General features: G+C 42.8%; 1 protein-coding gene across 1 annotated transcript in view; it reads right to left on the bottom strand.

Moving 5' to 3' along the window:
* Window positions 1–5,066: 5,066 nt before the first annotated feature.
* Window positions 5,067–20,030, bottom strand: part of adck1 (aarF domain containing kinase 1) — a 172,115-nt gene continuing 157,151 nt past the window's right edge. The window contains exons 10-11 of the mRNA XM_021573702.3: window positions 10,536–10,729; window positions 5,067–6,434 (exon numbers count right to left, since the gene is read on the bottom strand). Coding sequence (XP_021429377.3) covers window positions 6,266–6,434; window positions 10,536–10,729 — 363 coding nt within the window. The 3' untranslated portion in view covers window positions 5,067–6,265. The remainder of the gene's footprint in view (window positions 6,435–10,535; window positions 10,730–20,030) is intronic.

Here is a 20,030-nt window from a genome sequence, read left to right as displayed (position 1 = left end):
CGTTCCAAATCATCCCAAAGGTGTTTGATGGGGTTGACGTCAGGGCTCTGTGCAGGTCAGTCAAGTTCTTCCACACCGATCTTGACAAACCAGTTATGTTTAGACCTCGCTTTGTGCGTGGAGGCATTGTCATGCTGAAATAGGAAAGGGCCTTCCCCGAACTGTTGCCACAAAGAGTTAAGATTTCCCTTCACCGGAACTAAGGGGCTGAGTCCGAACCATGAAAAACAGCCCCAAAAACAGCCTAATCCACCAAACTTTACAGTTGGCACTATGCATTGGGGCAGGTAGCGTTCTCCTGGCATCCGCCAAACCCAGATTAATCCGTGGGACAGCCAGATGGTGAAGCGTGATTCATCATTCTAGAGAACGCGTTTACACTGCTCCAGTTCCAATGGTGGCGAGCTTTAAACCACTCCAGCTGACGCTTGGCATTGCGCATGGTGATCTTAGGCTTGTGGGCGCGGCTGCTCGGCCATGGAAACCCATTTCATGAATCTCCCTATGAACAGTTCTTGTGCTGATGCGCTTCTGTGAGCTTGTGTGGCCTACCACTTTGCGGCTGAGCTGTGTTGCTCCTAGACGCTTCCACTTCACAATAACAGCACTTAAAGTTGACCGGGGCAGCTCTAGCAGGGCAGACATTTGACAGACTGACTTGTTGGAAAAGTGGCATCCTATGACGGTGTTACGTTTAAAGTCACTGAGCTCTTCAGTAAGGCCATTCTTCTGCCAATGTTCGTCTATGGAGATTGCATGGTTGTGTGCTTGATTTTATACACCTGTCAGCAAGGGTGTGGCTGAAATAACTGAATCCACTAATTTGAAGGGGTGTCCACATACACTATATATACACAAAAGTATGTTATACATATTTCACATAACTACAGTATGCATTGTCTGCAGCAGATACTGTATTTACTAGAAATTACAGTCAGTGAGTGGTTGATAGTCAGCTAGGTCACCTGTGATACAAATCAGTATTCGTCGTCTATCCATGTCTGAGGACGTCGGGAGATGATGTGGAAATTGGCAACTAGCTTCAAGTAGGTTTCGGTTTTGCTAGAGCATTGTGGAAGAGGATGCGTGTAAGCATCTGCCTCCAAAGATTGCAAGTTTGAATAGAGCGAGTTGTTTTTGAGATTCTTGTTTTAAGCCTATTCCAAACCTTAACTCCGAATGGTTTAGGTAAGGTTTAATGCCTAAACTTAACCCTAACATCAGAAATTCAAAGTTAATGCCTAAACTTAGCGGTAAACACTTTGATATTTGCAGTTTGAGAAACATTGGTGAACGTCTAATTCTGACATGAGACTGAGCTAATTGTGATAGTACCTAAATCCAATGGAGCAGTTGACTCAGTGATATACTTAAATAAAAACAATATCTCAAGTATGAATACAGTAAAGTACAAACAATAAAAACAAATAAAATAAAAAAAAAATAAAAAATGTTTTTGCAAAAAATGTTTGCAACTGCAAACTTGGAGTTGGGCTGATGAGACGTCATCGGCCTCCACCCTTGCTTGTGGGAAGAATGGACGAGCATTAGAGGAAAGTTTGACGATACTTTTTCCATATTCCAGTCATCAACGTTTTCACTAACCCCTCAAGTGGCTGTAGGGTATAAATCCTGCACGATGTATACAAACATAACCACGACGAATTCCAACTCACCTGACTTGGCATTGAAAATCACCAGACATAGAATCTCATTAACTCCATCATAACCCTGCATTCGAAGAACAGGAAAATATTATCAATTTCTGCAAGTGCTAAATTTGTCAATTATGCAATTTGTGTGGATGTAACCCATACAGCAAAGTTTACAAGCACCCTTGACTCTTGCTGGGAGTGTGTGTGTTAGCAGAGATTGGTAGCCACAGGACTTGAGGCTGTAAATGAGTGTGACATGGAACTCAGCAGTTCCATTTCAGCCATGGTGGCCATAGTCACAGTGACTACACACGGAAGTCCTATGCACAGAGCCCACCTGTTGGAGTGATACGTGAGTCTGGCAGGAAAGGACAGCATGAACACAAAGGATTCGTCAGGACTGTGTGTTCGCAGGCCAAAGCTAAAGGAAGTTACATTGGCTAGAGGATAGTATAAGTGGCAAACGATATATAGGGCAAAGAGTGGGACAGGGAAGCGACAGCAGCGAAGTCCTGTATGGCAATACTTTAAGTTAAATGAGGTGGTGGTGAAATGCAAACTTTGGCATTACAGTTGAAATGCTTAACCATCTGAAAGGGCGCCATCGTGAGACCTAAATCGTTGCTGACAGCAGTGCAGGCCCCCAACAGACAGACAGGCTCTTCACACGAAAGAAGTGTGAAAAGGGACAGTGTGAGAAAAATCACAGCGCTGATTACAGAAATAGAGGGTCGGCTTCAATACCCTGATGGCATATCTAGAACCAGGCTACAAGATGCCATGTCAAAAAACCGACTGTCTTGGATGGAGAAATTGTACAATGATTGCTCTGCAGGTACAAAGCGCCAACTCTCAAACACCATACATGGTGCAACAGATTGATGGACGTCTATGAAAATGATGTCATACATCACTGCAACACACCATCACATGTATTTATTTCTATTTAACCGGGCAAATCAGTTAAGGACAAATTATTATTTACAATGACGGCCTAGGAACTGCCTTGTTCAGGGGCAGAACAACAGATTTTTACCTTGTCAGCTCAGGGATTCGATCGGGCAACCTTTCGGTTAATGGCCCAACACTCTAAGCACTAGGCTACCTGCCGCCCCAATTGATGAGAAGTGGGACATGAAGTCCCATGAACTGACCACTGAAGAGGCTCACGGCAGAGAACCTAAAAATGGCATTAATTACCATCGTTACTGAGTGGGTGGGGATCAACAGTAAGGTGTACGGAACTGAAATACCATTATCTGCATTGTGAACTAACATGATTTAATTAAATCGTTTAAACAAATCAGAAAATTACAGTTGAAATGTTTTGACAAATGCAAAATTGTCTTATCTCAAAAAAATTATGTATTTGGGGTTTCTTGGAGCCTTTGTTCAGGTTTCTTCTGTGCCCCTGCAATTGCAGAACGAGCATGAGGAAGTCTATTGCTGGTGGGTTAAGTTTCTCAAAACCAAGTGAAATCGCAAAAAAAAGTATTTGGCGACTATAACATGCCATTTACAGTGCATTCAGAATGTATTCACACCCAATACATTTTTTCACATTTTGTTGTGTTACATCCTGTATTTAAAATTGATAAAGTTTTGTGCCACTGTCCTGCACACAATACTCCATAATTTCATTTGTTTTTAGATATTTTTTTACAAATGAATTAAAAATGAAAAGCTGAAATGTCTTGAGTAAATAAGTATCCAAACCCTTTGTTATGGCAAGCCTAAATAAGTTCAGGAGTAATAATGTCACATATTAAGTTGCATGGACTGTGTGCAATAATGGTGTTTAGTAACCTCTACAGGATCGGTGTCCATAAACCGGGACTTTTGTTGCTCAATATGCAATAATGTGACTAGAAAACATTGTATACAACAGCCAACCTTCCGGGACATAGACATGTCTTATATGGGCAGAAAGCTTAAATTCTTGTTAATCTAACTGCAGTGTCCAATTTACAGTAGCAATTATAGAAAAAAATACCAGGCTATGGTTTGATGAGAGTACACAACAACAAAACACTTACCACGGTAACTGGTTTGATACATTCACCTCCGAAGGTAAATAATGAACTTACATTCAGTAATCTTGCTCTGATTTATCATATGATTTATCATCATATAAAATGTAGCATAGTTTTGTTTGATGAAATCTATTTTTATATTAAAATGTAGGAACTGGGTTCTACAGTTCGACCCCATTGCTGTCTCAGGCTCTTTTACCAGGTTTAATGTGTTATATTCTCCTACATTAATTTCAAACCCAGATTCAACCACAAAGACCAGCGAGCTTTTCCAATGCCTTGCAAAGAAGTGCACCTATTGGTAGATGGGTAACAATTTAAAAGCAGACATTGAATATCCCTTTGAGCATGGTAAAGTTATTAATAACACTTTGGATAGTGTAGCAATACACTTAGTCACTACAAAGATACAGGTGTCCTTCCTAACTCAGTTGCCGGAGAGGAAATCGCTCAGGGATTTCACCACGAGGACAACAGTGACTTTAAAAAAGTTAGACTGTGATATGAGAAAACTGGAGAAAACTGAAGATGGATCAACAACATTGTAGTTATTCCTCAATACTAACCTAAATGACAGAGTGAAAAGGAAGCAGAATAAAAAATACTTGAAAACATGCATCCTGTTTGCATGCAATAAGGCACTAAAGTAAAACTGCAAACATTGTGGCAAATAAATAAACTTTATGTCCTGAATACAAAGTGTTATGTTTGGGGCAAATTCAACTCAACATATCACCGAGTACCAAGCTTAATACTGTATTTTCATGCATGGTGTTGGCTGCATCATATTATGGGTATGCTTGTCATCAGCAAGAATTAGGGAGGTTTTTAGGATAAAAAGAAACAGAATAAAGCTAAGCACAGGCAAAATCCTAGTTCAGTCTCCTTTCCAACAGATACAGAGACAAATTCACCTTTCAGCAGGAAAAGAACCTAAAACACAAGGCCAAATATACACTGGAGTTGCTTACCAAGATGACATTGAATGTTCCTGAGTTGCCTGGGTACAGTTTTGACGTAAATCGTCTTGAAAATCTATGGAGACTTGAAAATGGCTTTTTAACAATGATCAACAATCAATTTGACAGAACTTTAAGAATTGTTTCAAGATTAATGAGCAAATATTGTACAATCAGGTGTGCAAAGCTCTTAGCGACATATACAGAAAGACTCACAGCTGTATGGTGATTATAACATGTATTAACTCAGGTGCTGTACAAAATACAGATTTTGTAAATATACATAACTCTGCTCCCCCCCCCCCCCCCACAACATTGTCCAAATTGTTTAGTTGGTGTTTTTAACGACAAGAATCCCCCCCAAAATACAATGCATTGCAGACCAGACAATGACACTAAAACAGAGAGAGAGCAGTGTGTGTGTTCAATTGGGATTATTTCCATTTATTTCCATTCCCCATGCAAACTCATTATGAGTGAACAATAACTCCTCTCTCCTCCACACCTCCAACAACAGCAATACATAGGATAAATAAAATAATTCACAGAATAATCAACAAACTAAAGCATATTCGAAGATGACAAAAAATTTAAATCCGTATAATAAAATGATAGCAATACCAATGCTAAACATACATTCTTGGAGCTGTATGTTGACAATGGTCAAGGTAAAATTCGATTACAGTAAATTAAATAATTTGCTAGAGAAACCAGTGTTTACAAAAAGCTGGACAGTAAACAGCAAAATGTTCTGAGGAGATTAGAGAGAGATAGAAGAGGGAGAGAGGGGTAGAAGAGAGAGTGAGGTGAAGAAAGAGGGAGAGTGGAATTGTTGCAGAATCAAGGGGGAAGAGGAGATAAACAGAGAAAAGCAGAGGAATGTAAATGTGGAAAACAGTCCATCCATTTCTGAACAAAAATATGACACTTCATTCTGCATCACTGCACATTTACAGTACATACAGTAGTGAGGTAACATGAATAAATACAAACTGTTGTTGCCATTTATGTACAGTGAGTGGCTTTGACCATATTTCACTGGGCACAGATGTCAGTTCAACATCAAATTTTGATCTTCAATTGATTGAGTTGTCACCTAATGTGAACTAAACGTGCCAATAATAATGCCCTTTTGTGGGGGAAAACTCATTCGGATTAGCAAGGCCTGGCTCACCCATTGCTGCGCCCCTGCCCAGTTATGTGAAATCCATAGATGAGGGTCTAATGAATTCATTTCAATTGACCGATTTCCTTATATGAACTGTAACTCAGTAAAATCTTTGAAATTGTTGCATGTTGCGTTTTATATTTTTGCGTTTTACCTCTGTCTATCCATCGATTTACACAGTGGTTAAACTGTCTCCGTGCATTTGGAGCGGATTGCCTGACTGTGCGTGTGTGTGTCAACTGTGTGTGTGTGTTTGTGTGTATGCATTTGTGTTTGTTGGTGTGTCTTCATGACTCTGCGTCCCAAAGGCCCTATTTGTGTACGCCGTAGTGTGATATGTGTGTACACTAAGTGTGTGTGCATGCGTACGCCCATAAGTGTGTATGTGTCTTTCTGTCTGCCTGTGTGTGTGTCTTTATGCGTGTCTGTGTCGTTGCCTCTCTTCTCTGATCAGTGTGTGTAGTGTAGACAGCTGAGCAGTGAACCGACCCAGCCTCCTAGCGTTGAGCCCTTGACCCACAGGAACAGTTCGTACAGGCTGATTTGCCAAAGGGTCAGAGACTCCGACATGGTGATCTGGAGACGCCGTGCCCTCGACTGCGCCTTGATCCGCTTGTGCCTGACAGGAAACAAGGTGTGATGTAATCTTAGGAAACAGCAAGTTATGGGGGAGATGAAGGGGGAGATGAAGAAAGGGGGAGAGAGAGAGATAGAGCGAGAGAGGGGGGAGAGAGAGAGAGGGGTGGAGAGAGAGAGCGAGAGAGAGCGCGAAAGAGAGAGAATTAGAAAGAGAGAGGGAGGGATGGATGGGGACAGAAAGAAAGAGGACAAAATCCAATATGGATGGTGGTGAGATAGCTGGGAGGGGTTGAATGGAGCTGAAGGTTGGGACTACTAGCAACAAATAATAACAAGATAACTAGTGTAAAACATACTGTGTCCGTAAAACGTATATGGGTTAAGAACATTTGTGAAAGACCACAGTTTTAAAGATATGGCAAATAGAAATCAAACTGGATGGATGGGAGAGGTTGAAGGGAGAGGAAGGACAGGAGTAAAATCAAACAAAATAGAACAATAGTAAAATAGACTTTGTCCATAAAATGAAAATAGTATGTATAAACTGGAAGTAGAGGCCTACGCGTTGTTGTTCACTACTTTATTAGGGGAGGGGTGGTAGGGTTAGAAAGTAATAAAGGAAAATATATTTTTAAAATTATATGTATATACACTATCGTTCAAAAGTTTGGGGTCACTTAGAAATGTCCTTGTTAAGAAAAGCACATTTTGTGTCCATTAAAATAACATCAAATTGATCAGAAATACAGTGTAGATATTGTTAATGTACAACGCCGTGTACTACTCCCTTCACAGAACAGCGCAAACTGTCCCTAACCAAAATTGAAGGAGTGGGAGGCCCCGGTGCACAACTGAGCAAGATGCTGGCAAAAGAACACAGACACCGGACAGAGGAACTCTGCCTAGAAGGCCAGCATCCTGGAGTCGCATCTTCACTGTTGATGTTGAGACTGGTGTTTTGTGGGTACTATTTAATGCAGCTGCCAGTCGAGAACTTGAGGCGACTGTTTCTCAAACTAGACACCAATGTACTTGTCCTCTTGCTCAGTTGTGCACCGTGGCCTCACACTCCTCTATCTATTCTGGTTCGAGCCAGTTTGCACTGTTCTGTGAAGGGAGTAGTACACAGCGTTGTACGAGATCTTCAGTTTCTTGGCAATTTCTCGCATGGAATAGCCTTCATTTCTCAGAACAAGAATAGATTGACGAATTTCAGAAGAAAGCACTTTGTTTCTAGCCATTTTGAGCCTGTAATCATACAGTTGAAGTCTGAGGTTTACATACACTTAGGTTGGAGTCATCAAAACACGTTTTTCAACCACTCCACAAATTTCTTGTTAACAAACTATAGTTTTGGAAAGTAGGTTAGGACATCTACTTTGTGCATGACACAAGTAATTTTTCCAACAATTTTTTACAGACAGATTACTTCACTGTATCACAATTCCAGTGGGTCAGAAGTTTAAATGCACTAAGTTGACTGTGCCTTTAAACAGCTTGGAGAATTCCAGAAACTGAAAAAATGGCTTTAGAAGTTTCTGATACACTAATTGACATCATTTGAGTCAATTGGAGGTGTACCTGTGGATGTATTTCAAGGCCTACCTTCAAACTCAGTGCCTCTTTGCTTGACATGGGAAAATCAAAATAAATCAAGCCAAGACCTCCACAAGTCTGGTACATCCTGAAGGTACCACGTTCATCTGTACAAACAATAGTACGCAAGTATAAACACCATGGGAGCACGCAGCCGTCATACCGCTCAGGAAGGAGATGCGTTCTGTCCCCTAGAGATGAAAGTACTTTGGTGCGTAAAGTGCAAATCAATCCCAGAACAACAGCAAAGGACCTTGTGAAGATGCTGGAGGAAACAGGTACAAAAGTATCTATAGCCACTGTAAAATTAGTCTTATATTGACATAACCTGAAAGGAAGGAAGAAGCCACTGCTCCAAAGACTACGATTTGCAGATGGGGACAAAGGTCATACTTTTTTGGAGAAGTTTCCTCTGGTCTGATGAAACAAAAATATAACTGTTTGGCCATAATGACCATCATTATGTTTGGAGGAAAAATTGGGATGCTTGCAAGCCGAAGAACACCATCCCAACCGTGAAGCACAGGGTTGGCAGTATCATGTTGTGGGGGTGCTTTGCTGCAGGAGGGACTGGTGCACTTCACAAAATAGATCGCATCATGAGGATGGAAAATTATGTGGATATATTGAAGCAACATCTCAAGACATCAGTCAGAAAGTTAAAGCTTGGTCGCAAATGGGTCTTCCAAATGGACAATGACCCCAAGCATACTTCCAAAGTTGTGGCAAAATGACTTAAGGACAACCAAATCAAGGTATACGAGTGGCCATCACAAAGCCCTGACCTCAATCCTATAGAAAATGTGTGGGCAGAACTGAAAAAGCGTTCGTGAGCAAGGATGCCTGACTCATTTACACCAGCTCTGTCAGGAGGAATGGGCCAAAATCCCCCAAACGTATTGTGGGAAGCTTGTGGAAGGCTACCTGAAATGTTTGACCCAAGTTAAACAATTTAAAGGCAATGCTACCAAATACTAATTGAGTGTATGTAAACTTATGACCCACTGGGAATGTGATGAAAGAAATAAAAGCTGAAATAAATCTCTCTCTACTAGTATTCTGCCATTTCACATTCTTAAAATAAAGTGGTGATCCTAACTGACCTAAGACAGGGAATTTTACTAGGATTAAATGTCAGGAATTGTGAAAAACTGAGTTTAAATGTATTTGGCTGAGGTATATGTAAACTTCCGACTTCAACTGTGTATTTGAAAAATATATATATGCGGGATTGGAAGTGATGCAGACAATTACAATGATGGAATCTACAATGTATCTGCAATATTAAAGCTGATCTACCCCCTAAAAAAGAAAAGAAGAATCCCAGTGTTGCGTTAGTCACTACATAACACCATGGTGAGATTGTAACATGACTGACTACTGAATGTTTTAGAAGGATCATCCTCCACCACACTGTAGTGTTGTCACAGCACAGACTGGGGAGACATCGACTCTGCTGTACCAGACAGCTCTCTCTGGTGTGTGTGGCCTGCCCTGTGGTAGGACAATGTGTTCTCCTTGAGGAAAGAGTTGAAGGGACATCGTGTCTAAGCCATCATTCCTCCTCTCCCAACCAATTACACAGCACAGGGAAAGCCATCGCAAAGTCTCTCTCTCTCGTTATATTTGTTTTCTTTCAAATACTTTGAGCGTCCGATTGAATCTGCCTGGAGGGCCAGAGCAAATGGGCAGGGTTTGCACTTTCGCCACTATTTTTGAGCCAGGCAAGCTCAATTAAGCCCAATATTCCCCATCTAATTCCCTGTAGATCTGCATTTTGTGTTCTACCACTGCTTAGTTTTAATAGAGAGCTGCTGGAGCAAAACACTGAATTTCACATCTCACTGCCTCCCCCTCTTCTCCATTGCACCTCTCTTTTCCTCATCTATCCTCCCCTCTCTCCTCCTTTTTTCCACTCTCCTTGCTCCTCCTTTCCACCCTTCTCATACTTCATCTCCTCTCCTCCACCCCTCTCATCCTCTTTTTCCCCCCCCGGAGGCGTCCAGCACCCTCCCCTCCTCTCTGTCCTAATGATTTTTCTCAGAGACAATCATGGAGTTGTTCATTACAATGGTAAGACTGAATCAATATGGCCACTGCTGACTGCCACTGAAAGTACAATATAATCACAGCATTCAGCCAGCCAATTACACACACAGACATTCAGAGAGGAGCTGGGAGGGAGGAAGGAAGAGAGTGAGGAGAGGGAAGGACCGCAAGTAAGAAATGTTTACATTTTCCTAAAGCTTAAATAATGATTACTGAAACTGATGTGATACAAATGTGTGTGTCAAAGCATGTGTCTGTGTTGCTTGTCTAAGGGGATGCACATAGATTAGTGGTGCGTGTGGTGGACAGAGCAGCAGGACTGTCACAGAGGGACTGGAACCCTCTGGTCTGCAGGGTTAGGGCTAGGGGTTAGATTTCAGGGGTTAGAGGTCAGGGTCTCCCTGGCTACATCCCTGGTGCAGCATCGGGACATGATGAAGGAGAAGCAGGCTCTGGTCTGCAGGAATAGGGTTAGGGTTTAGAGGTCAGGGTCTACCTGGCTAGAGCCCTGGTGCAGCATCGGGACATGTTGATGAAGGAGGAGGAGGCGGCTCTGGTCTGCAGAGTGGTCTCAATGCCTCTGAGAAGATCGTTGGTCTTCAGTAGCAGCAGCATCTGACGGGGCACGCGGTTCAGCAGGTCACTGATCTGGGGGAGGTAGAGAGCTGCGTTCGACCTGATCTCCACGTCCTTAAAGACGCACACAGACATGAGAAATAACAGAAAATAAAATTAACAATACTCAAAGCACATAAATTCTTGTTTAAAACAACAGATTGATAATTTGTCAGACATTGATCAGGAGATACAAATGAAGAGGTAGAACAACCCAGACAAGAAGACCACGTTAGTGACAACTCACTTGAGTGGGTTGAGTCACTGACGTGATCTTCTTGTCTGGGTTGGCGCCTCCCCTTGGGTTGTCTCGTGACGGAGATCTTTGTGGGCTATACTCGGCCTTGTTTCAGGATGGTAAATTGGTAGTTGAAGATATTCCTCTAGTGGTGTGTTGGCTGTCCTTTGGCAAAGTGGGTGGGGTTATATCCTTCCTGTCTGGCCCTGTCCGGGGGTATCATCGGATGGGCCACAGTGTCTCCTGACCCCTCCTGTCTCAGCCTCCAGTATTTATGCTGCAGTAGTTTATGTGTCAGGGGGCTAGGGTTAGTCTGTTATATCTGGAGTATTTCTCCTGTCCTATCCCGTGTCTTGTGTGAATTTAAGTATGCCGTCTCTAATTCTCTCTCTCTCTCTCGGAGGACCTGAGCCCTAGGACCATGCCTCAGGACTACCTGGCATGATGACTCCTTGCTGTCCCCAGTCCACCTGGCCGTGCTGACCTTTTGCACCCTCGACAACCACTGTGATTACTATCATTTATGAAGATTTGAACATCTTGGCCATGTTCTGTTATAAGTAGTGTTGCCTAGCCACCGTGCTTCTACACCTGCATTGCTTGCTGTTTGGGGTTTTAGGCTGGGTTTCTGTACAGCACTTTGAGATATCTGCTGATGTAAGAAGGGCTATATAAATACATTTGATTTGATTTGAACAAGATGTCTCTCTCTCTAAAGTGTGAAGTCAGCTGTGATTCCTCCCTCCCTCACCCCCTTCTCTCCTTGGTCCAGCCTCTCTGTCTCTCAGAGTCAGAGTCAGTATGAGCAGTCAGTCAGTGTGCATCCCAGAGGATGTGTGTTTGTTGACAGAGCTTAGAGAGATCACAGACCGACTGGCTGGTTGGAGTCTTTCTGCTGACTCATTTAATATGCACCGTTCACACCGCTAGAAATACTATTTACTTACTTCTAGCAAACTTTGGGTAAAAAGGTTTTTAAGAGTCGGTAGCAAGCTGATTAGTTGGCTGTTAAAACCAGTAAAGGGTGCTCTGCCATTACTTTGGCTTCCCTCCAGGTCAAAGGAGAGGGATGGAGGGAGAGGGATAGTGTTAAAGGAAAGGAAGGGTAGACAGAGTGTCTGATCTGTAGACTGTTTCATTCCAGGATCAAAGCAGCCAGTCTGGTCTCTGGTCATCAGTAGTTCAGTATGCCAGACAGAAGTAGAGAACATTTAGTCTGAACCAGCTACACTTATCTCGCCTTTTAAGGGGTAAAAAAGAACTAAATATACCTGACAAAATATTTAGACTGTAGTGTTTGTGCATACAATGCAATTTCTCTGCAAACAAATTAACAGACTTTCAGAATGCTTATAGAGAGGGGCACTCAACATGTACTGCACTTACACAAAGGACTGATGATTGGTTTAAAGAAATTGAAACAAAGATGATTGTGGGAACTGTCCTGTTAGATTTCAGTGCATCCTTAGATTTTATTGATCATAATACACTTTTTTTTTTCAACAACAGGTTATGGTTTTTCAACCTCTGCCATATTGTGTACTCAAATCTATCTATCTAATATAACACAGAGGGTTTTCTTTAATGGAGGCTTCTCTAATGTCAAACATGTAAAATGTGTTGTACCGCAGGGTAGCTCTACTGGTCCTCTACTCTTTTCTGTTTTAACCAATGACCTGTCACTGGCAATCAACAAAGCATGTGTGTCTATGTATGCTGATGATTCAAGCCGATATGCATCAGCAACCACAGCTAGTGAAATAACTGCAACCCTAAACAGAGAGTTGTAGTCAGTTTTAGAATAGGTGCCTAGTAATAAACTAGTTCTGAACATCTCCAAAACTAAGAGCATTGTATTTGGTACAAGTTGTAGACCTCAGCTAAATTTGATAATGTATAATGTGGCTGTTGAGCAAGTTGAGGGCACTAAATTACTTGGTGTTACCTTGGATTGAAAACTGTCATAGTTAAAACATATTGGTTGTGAAGAGTATCTGTAAAAAAAGAGATGCTCTGCTTTTTTGACACAACACTCAACAAAGTCCTGCAGGTTCTAGTTTTATATTATCTTAATTATTGCCCAGTCATATGGGCAGGTGCTGCAAATATGGACCTAGAAAAACTATAGCTGGCCCAGAACAGAGGCAGGTCTCGTTCTTCACTGTAATCGGAGGGCTAATATTCAGTCTCTGGACAATAAAGTAGACAAGCTCAGGGCGAGGATCTCCTTCAAGAAAGACATCAGGGACTGTAACATACTCTCTTTCATGGAATCATGGCTCTCTCGGGATATACCGTCCCGTCCATCCAATAGATCCACAGACTATGAAATCGGCATCGCACTGCACACTACCCTATCCCATCTGGACAAGAGGGTGCCTTCGGTGCCCTTTTCCCACATTTAGTTAAATTACAGCCTTATTCTAAAATGGATTTAAATGTTTTTCCCCCTCATTAATCTACACACAATACCCCATGACAAAGCAAAAACAGGTTTATAGATTTTTTTTATACATTTGCAAAGATTAACAAATTAAATAGCACATTTACATAAGTATTCAGACACTTTACTCAGTACTTTGATGAAGTACCTTTGGCAGCGATTACAGCCTCGAGTCTTCTTGGGTATGACGCTACAAGCTTGGCACATCTGTATTTGGGGAGTTTATCCCATTCTTCTCCGCAGATCTGGCCATCTAGGCTTATCGCCTAAAACACTCAAACTTTTACAGATGCACAATCGAGAGCAACCTGTCGGGCTGTATCACCGCCTGGTATGGCAACTGCTCCACCCACAACCGCAAGGCTCTCCAGAGGTTGGTGAGGTCTGCACAACACATCACTGGGGGCAAACTACCTGCCTTCCAGGACACCTACAGCACCCGATATCACAGGAAGGCCAAAAAGATCATCAAGGACAACAACCCTCCGAGCCACTGCCTGTTCACTCCACTCTCATCCAGAAGGCGAGGTCAGTACAGGTGCATCAAAGCTGGGACCGAGAGGTTGAAAAACAGCTTCTACCGCAAGGCCATCAGACTGTTAAACAGCCATCACTAACAGAGTGGTTGCGTTAACATACTGACTCAACTCTCTGGCCACTAATACATTTAATAAATGCATCACTCGTCACTTTAAATAAACAGCACTTTAATAATCATATCCTACATTACTCATCGCATATGTATTTACTGTTTTCTATACCTTCTACTGCATCTTGCCTATGCCACACGGCCATCGCTCATCCATATATTTATATGTACACATTCTTATTCATCCCTTTACATTTGTGTGTATAAGGTAGTTGTTGTGAATTTGTTGGATTACTTTTGAGATATTACTGCACGGTCGGACCTAGAAGCAAAAGCATTTTGCTACACTCGCATTAACATCTGCTAACCATGCGTATGTGACCAATACCATTTGATTTGAGATCTTCTCAAGCTCTGTCAGGTTGGATGGGGTGCGAGGCTGCACAGCTATTTGCAGGTCTCTCCAGAGATGTTCGATTGTGTTCAAGTCCGGGCTTTGGCTGGACCATTTAAAGACATTCAGAGACTTGTTCCGAAGCCACTCCAGCGTCGTCTTGGCTGTGTGTTTAGGGTTGTTATCCTGTTGGAAGGTGAATCTTCAACCCCAGTCTCTGGAGCAGGATTTCATCAAATATCTCTGTACTTTGCTCTGTTCATCTTTCCCTCCAGACATGACTCTTGGCATTCAGGCCAAAGAGTTTAATCTTGGTTTCATCAGAACAGAGAATCTTGTTTCTCATGATCTGAGAGTCCTTTAGGTGCCTTTTGGCAAACTCCAAGCAGGCTGTCGTGTGTCTTTTACAGAGGAGTGGCTTCCGTCTGGCCACTCTGCCATAAAGGCCTAGTTGGTGGAGTGCTGCATAGATGGTGGTCCTTCTGGAAGGTTCTCCCATCTTCACAGAGGAATTCTGGAGCTCTGTCAGTAACCATTGGGTTCTCGGTCACCTCCCTGACCAAGGCCCTTCTCCCCCCGATTACTCAGTTTGGCCAGGTGGCCAGCTCTAGGAAGAGTCTTGGTGGTTCAAAACGTCTTCCATTTAAGAATGATGACCACAGTGTACTTGGGGACCTTCAATGCTGCAGAAGGTTTTTGGTCCCTTTCTCAGAGCTGTGCCTTGACACAATCCTTTCTCGGAGCTCTGCAGACAATTCCTTTGACCTCATGGCTAGGTTTTGAGTGTATGTACTGACATGTAGGCCAAGTGACATTTTAAATTGATGTAGTTCTGTCCTTGAGCTGTTGTTGTTTATTGATGTTCAGAATTATATAATGGTTCATGTTTTGTGTGGACCCCAGGAAAAGTATCTGCTTCTATTACAACAGCTATTAGCGATGCTAATAAAATACCAAATACCTCTACCCTTTCATCCTTTTCCCTATGCCTATCCCTTCATCCTTTCCCCATCCCTTCATCCTTTTCCCCATCCCTTCATCCTTTTCCCTATCCCTTCATCCGTATCCCTATCCCTTCATCCGTATCCCTATCCCTTCATCCTTATCCCTACATCCTTCATCCTTATCCCTACATCCTTATCCCTACATCATTCTACCTATGCCTATCCTTTCATCCTTTTCCCCATCCCTTCCTCCTTATCCCTACATCCTTTTCCCTATGCCCATCCCTTCATCCTTTTCCCTATGCCCATCCCTTCATCCTTTTCCCTATGCCCATCCCTTCATCCTTTTCCCTATGCCCATCCCTTCATCCTTTTCCCTATGCCCATCCCTTCATCCTTTTCCCTATGCCCATCCCTTCATCCTTTTCCCTATGCCCATCCCTTCATCCTTTTCCCTATGCCCATCCCTTCATCCTTTTCCCTATGCCCATCCCTTTATCCTTTTCCCTATCCCTTTATCCTTTTCCCTATCCCTTTATCCTTTTCCCTATCCCTTTATCCTTTTCCCTATCCCTTTATCCTTTTCCCTATCCCTTTATCCTTTTCCCTGTCCCTTTATCCTTTTCCCTGTCCCTTTATCCTTTTCCCTGTCCCTTTATCCTTTTCCCTGTCCCTTTATCCTTTTCCCTGTCCCTTTATCCTTTTCCCTGTCCCTTTATCCTTTTCCCTGTCCCTTTATCCTTTTCCCTGTCCCTTTATCCTTTTCCCTGTCCCTTTATCCTTTTCCCTGTCCCTTTATCCTTTTCCCTGTCCCTTTATCCTTTTCCCTGTCCCTTTATCCTTTTCCCTGTCCCTTTATCCTTTTCCCTGTCCCTTTATCCTTTTCCCTGTCCCTTTATCCTTTTCCCTGTCCCTTTATCCTTTTCCCTGTCCCTTTATCCTTTTCCCTGTCCCTTTATCCTTTTCCCTGTCCCTTTATCCTTTTCCCTGTCACTTTATCCTTTTCCCTAACCCTACATCCTTTTCCCTATCCCTTCATCCTTTTCCCTATCCCTTCATCATTTTCCCTATCCCTTCATCCTTATCCTTCTCCCTACACCCTTCTCCCTATGCCTATCCCCCCTATGCCTATCCCCCCTGTTAGAAGAGCAACTCTGATCCTGCTACTGTAAGACATACCTGCTACAGTAAATCAGTCATCTTTAAGTGATACAGTATTATGATATTTCAAAAAAGAGAAACAAAGAGGAAGATATGGGGAGAGAGAGCTGAGACAGAGAGAGTATACTGTTCCTACAAACCAAACAAACCACTGTTTTCCTCCGCAACATGGGCTACACACATAAGACATACAGTGAGAATTCAAAACATGAAGAACACCTTCTCTTTCCATGACAAACACTGACCAGGTGGATCCAGGTGAAAGCTATGATCCCTTATTGATGTCACTTGTTAAATCCACTTCAAATCAGTGTGAATGAAGGCGAGGAGACAGGTTTAAGAAGGATTTTTAAGCCTTGAGACAATTGTGTATGTGTGCCATTCAGCAGGTGAATAGGCAAGCCCAAAAATGTAAGTGCCTTTGAATGGGGTCTGGCCAGGCGCACCAGTTTGTGTGAAGAACTGCAACGCTGCTGGGTTTTTCACGCTCAATAGTACCCGTGTGTATCTTTTCACTCTGTCATTTAGGTTAGTATTGTGGAGTAACTACAATGTTGATCCTTCCTCAGTTCTCCTATCACAGCCATTAAACGATGTAACTGTTTTAAAGTCACCATTGGCCTCAAGGTGAAATCCCTGGGCGGTTTCCTTCCTCTCCGGCAACTGAGTTAGGAAGGACGCCTGTATCTTTGTAGTGACTGGTTGTATTGATACACCATCCATAACATGTAATTAATAACTTCAATAACAAAGGGGTTGAATACTTAGTTATTTCAGCTTACATTTTTTTTTATCAATTTGTAAAAATATCTAAAAACCTAATTCCACTATGAAATGGGGTATTGTGTGCAGGACAGTGCAGGACAGTTACAAAAAAATCTAAATTTAATCAATTTTAAATTTAGCCTGTAACAAATAAATGTGGAAACATTCATGGGGTGTGAATACTTTCTGAAGGCACTGTAAATGACATGTTACAGTCACCAGACACTTTTTTTGCAATTTCACTTGGTCTTGAGAATCTTACCCCACCAGCAAGACTTCCTCTTGCTCTTTCTGAAGTTGCAGGGGCAAGGGAAAAAACCTGAACAATAGTTCCAAGAACACCCAAATACATCATTTTTAGAGATGTGACAAGAGTCCATGCAACGTATGTGTCCATGCAACGTATTGTTAAGCAAATAAAATGATTTAGCTGTGCCATAACAAAGGGGTTGAATACTTATTGACTGAAGACATTTCAGATTTTCATATATATATTTTTTTTACAGAATTAATTTGAATAATAATAAAATAAAAAACAATTGAAAACATAATTCCACTTTGACATTTTGTGTAGGAGGGACAAAATCTCAAAGAAAATGTGGGCTGTAACAACAAAATGCGGAAAAAGTCGAGGGGTGCGAATACTTCCTGAAGGCACTGTGCATTTGTCAGGAAATTGCAGAACTGTGAAACAAGTATTTATTGTTTTCCTTTCAGAGACTCTACCATCCTCCTTTTTCATCTTTCATTCCCCCACTTAGGGTTCTGGTCAAAAGTGTACTATGAGGGAATATATAGGGTGGCATTGAGGCTATTTTCCCTCCTCTTCAACAATCTGCCATGCTAATAGTCGTCCTTCAACTATATAACTGAGAGAGGGAGAGCCTGGGAAACATGTCAAACCGGCGTTTATTTGACTTTGTTTATCCCCATAAGCCCCTTAAAAGGAGGAGGAAAGGAGGAGGGGTGGAAGGCTTAGGGCCTAAATTAAGTGGCTTCAATTCCGACTGCTACTGTGCTGGTGTGTGCGGGACTCACATAGGTTCCAGAAACAACGGCAGAATAGTCCAGATTATATAAATGGAAGGAAAGTTGGCAATCAGAAATGAAAGACTGAACCCCATCACCCCCTCATCCTTCTTCTACCCCCGAGCTAACCCACAACCTTCATGCCTGACACTAAACTGCTTTGATCCTGGCGAGAGTCGTGTCAACAACAAAGAGAGCCAAGTGATGGAAGATGCTTAAGTAGACTAAACGAGAACTTACTGGGATCCAAATAAACAGATCCATCAACCCCTGCCCATGTGCCCCTTGGCCTAGAGTTCATCCAGTGTGTGGTTGTGTGTGTGTGTATGCATATACGTAACATAATCCTGTCAAGCGGAATCACGTAACAGCCTTGTAACAGTTAACGGAAATCAAAATAAACAACATTTGGTGCCATCAATAGTCTGGGCCGATGTCTTATCTGTCCTGGATGCGTAGTTTGGTGTTACTCCCCATCCCTCAAACCTGAGATACGAGTCTGGCCCGACACACTAAACCACGCTCGGACTAAACACTTACTGACTCACGCATACCAACTACGCATTGGTAGATTTATATGCACACAGTCTCCTTACTGGACGATTTATATGCACGCCATCTACTTATTGGTAGATTTACAACCTGCATTACAACCTCAGTCACACAAATACAGAGTGCCTTGTGTGTGTGTGTGTGGGCATAGATCTGTTTGGTAGGGTGAAATACTGCCTGCACCTAGCCCATTACTCCTCCAGTGTGTGTGTGTGTTTATGAGCGAGAGCGCCGTTCAGTCAGTCCCTCAGATTTATTCTTCTGTATTCCCCATTACTATTGTTGTGTTAGTGAGTGAGTATGCAGTGTATGTGTGTGCTCTGTGTGTGTGTGTGTGTGTGTGTGTGTGTGTGTGTGTGTGGGAGTAATAGCTATAGGATGATTCTCAATTCTTCCCCCGATTCCTTGTGTTCTCTGTCCTCAAAACATCAGAGGGAAATGAAAAGAGCATTTACGGGGACGATCTAACGTGTGTATTCTGTGTGTACGTGTGTGTGTAGCATTTTGGAATTCAGTACATGGATTAAAGCTGCAGGGTCTGGTCTTTCACTTAGCGCTGTCTGGTCTAGGAGTCACAGCTACTTTCCTATTTCACAATAAACTCAATTTCAGATAACAGACGCTGGGCAAACACCTACTGCTGATGCCACTGTGTGTGTGTGAGAGAGTTAGGCATTGGGAGGATGAGGTGTGTTTCCTCGGCTAAGCACACTCGCGCATCCCCCTCAGAAGTCAAGAGAGTGTGTCTGTGTGTGTCTGCCTGTGTGTGTCTGTCTGTCTGTCTGTCTGTCTGTCTGTCTGTCTGCCTGTGTGTGTGTCTGTGTGTGTGTGTCTGCCTGTGTGTGTGTGTGTGTCTGCCTGTGTGTGTGTGTGTGTGTGTCTGCCTGTGTGTGTGTGTGTGTCTGCCTGTGTGTGTGTCTGCCTGTGTGTGTGTCTGTGTGTGTGTGTCTGCCTGTGTGTGTGTGTGTGTGTCTGCCTGTGTGTGTGTGTGTGTGTGTCTGCCTGTGTGTGTGTGTGTGTGTGTGCCTGTGTGTGTGTGTGTGCCTGACTGTGTGTCTGCCTTCCTGTCTGCATGTCTACCTGTCTGTCTGCGTGTCTGCCTGCCTGTGTGTGTCTGCATGCCTGCCTGTCTGTGTCTGCCTGCCTGTCTGTGTCTGCCTGCCTGTCTGTGTCTGCCTGCCTGTCTGTGTCTGCCTGCCTGTCTGTGTCTGCCTGCCTGCCTGCCTGTCTGTGTCTGCCTGCCTGCCTGTCTGTGTCTGCC

This window comes from Oncorhynchus mykiss, chromosome 19, assembly GCF_057628025.1.
Source record: "Oncorhynchus mykiss isolate SJ-2025 chromosome 19, ASM5762802v1, whole genome shotgun sequence".
Lineage (NCBI taxonomy): Eukaryota > Metazoa > Chordata > Actinopteri > Salmoniformes > Salmonidae > Oncorhynchus > Oncorhynchus mykiss.
Note: the sequence above shows the minus strand (reverse complement) of the source record. Positions and strands in the feature narration are given on the sequence as shown.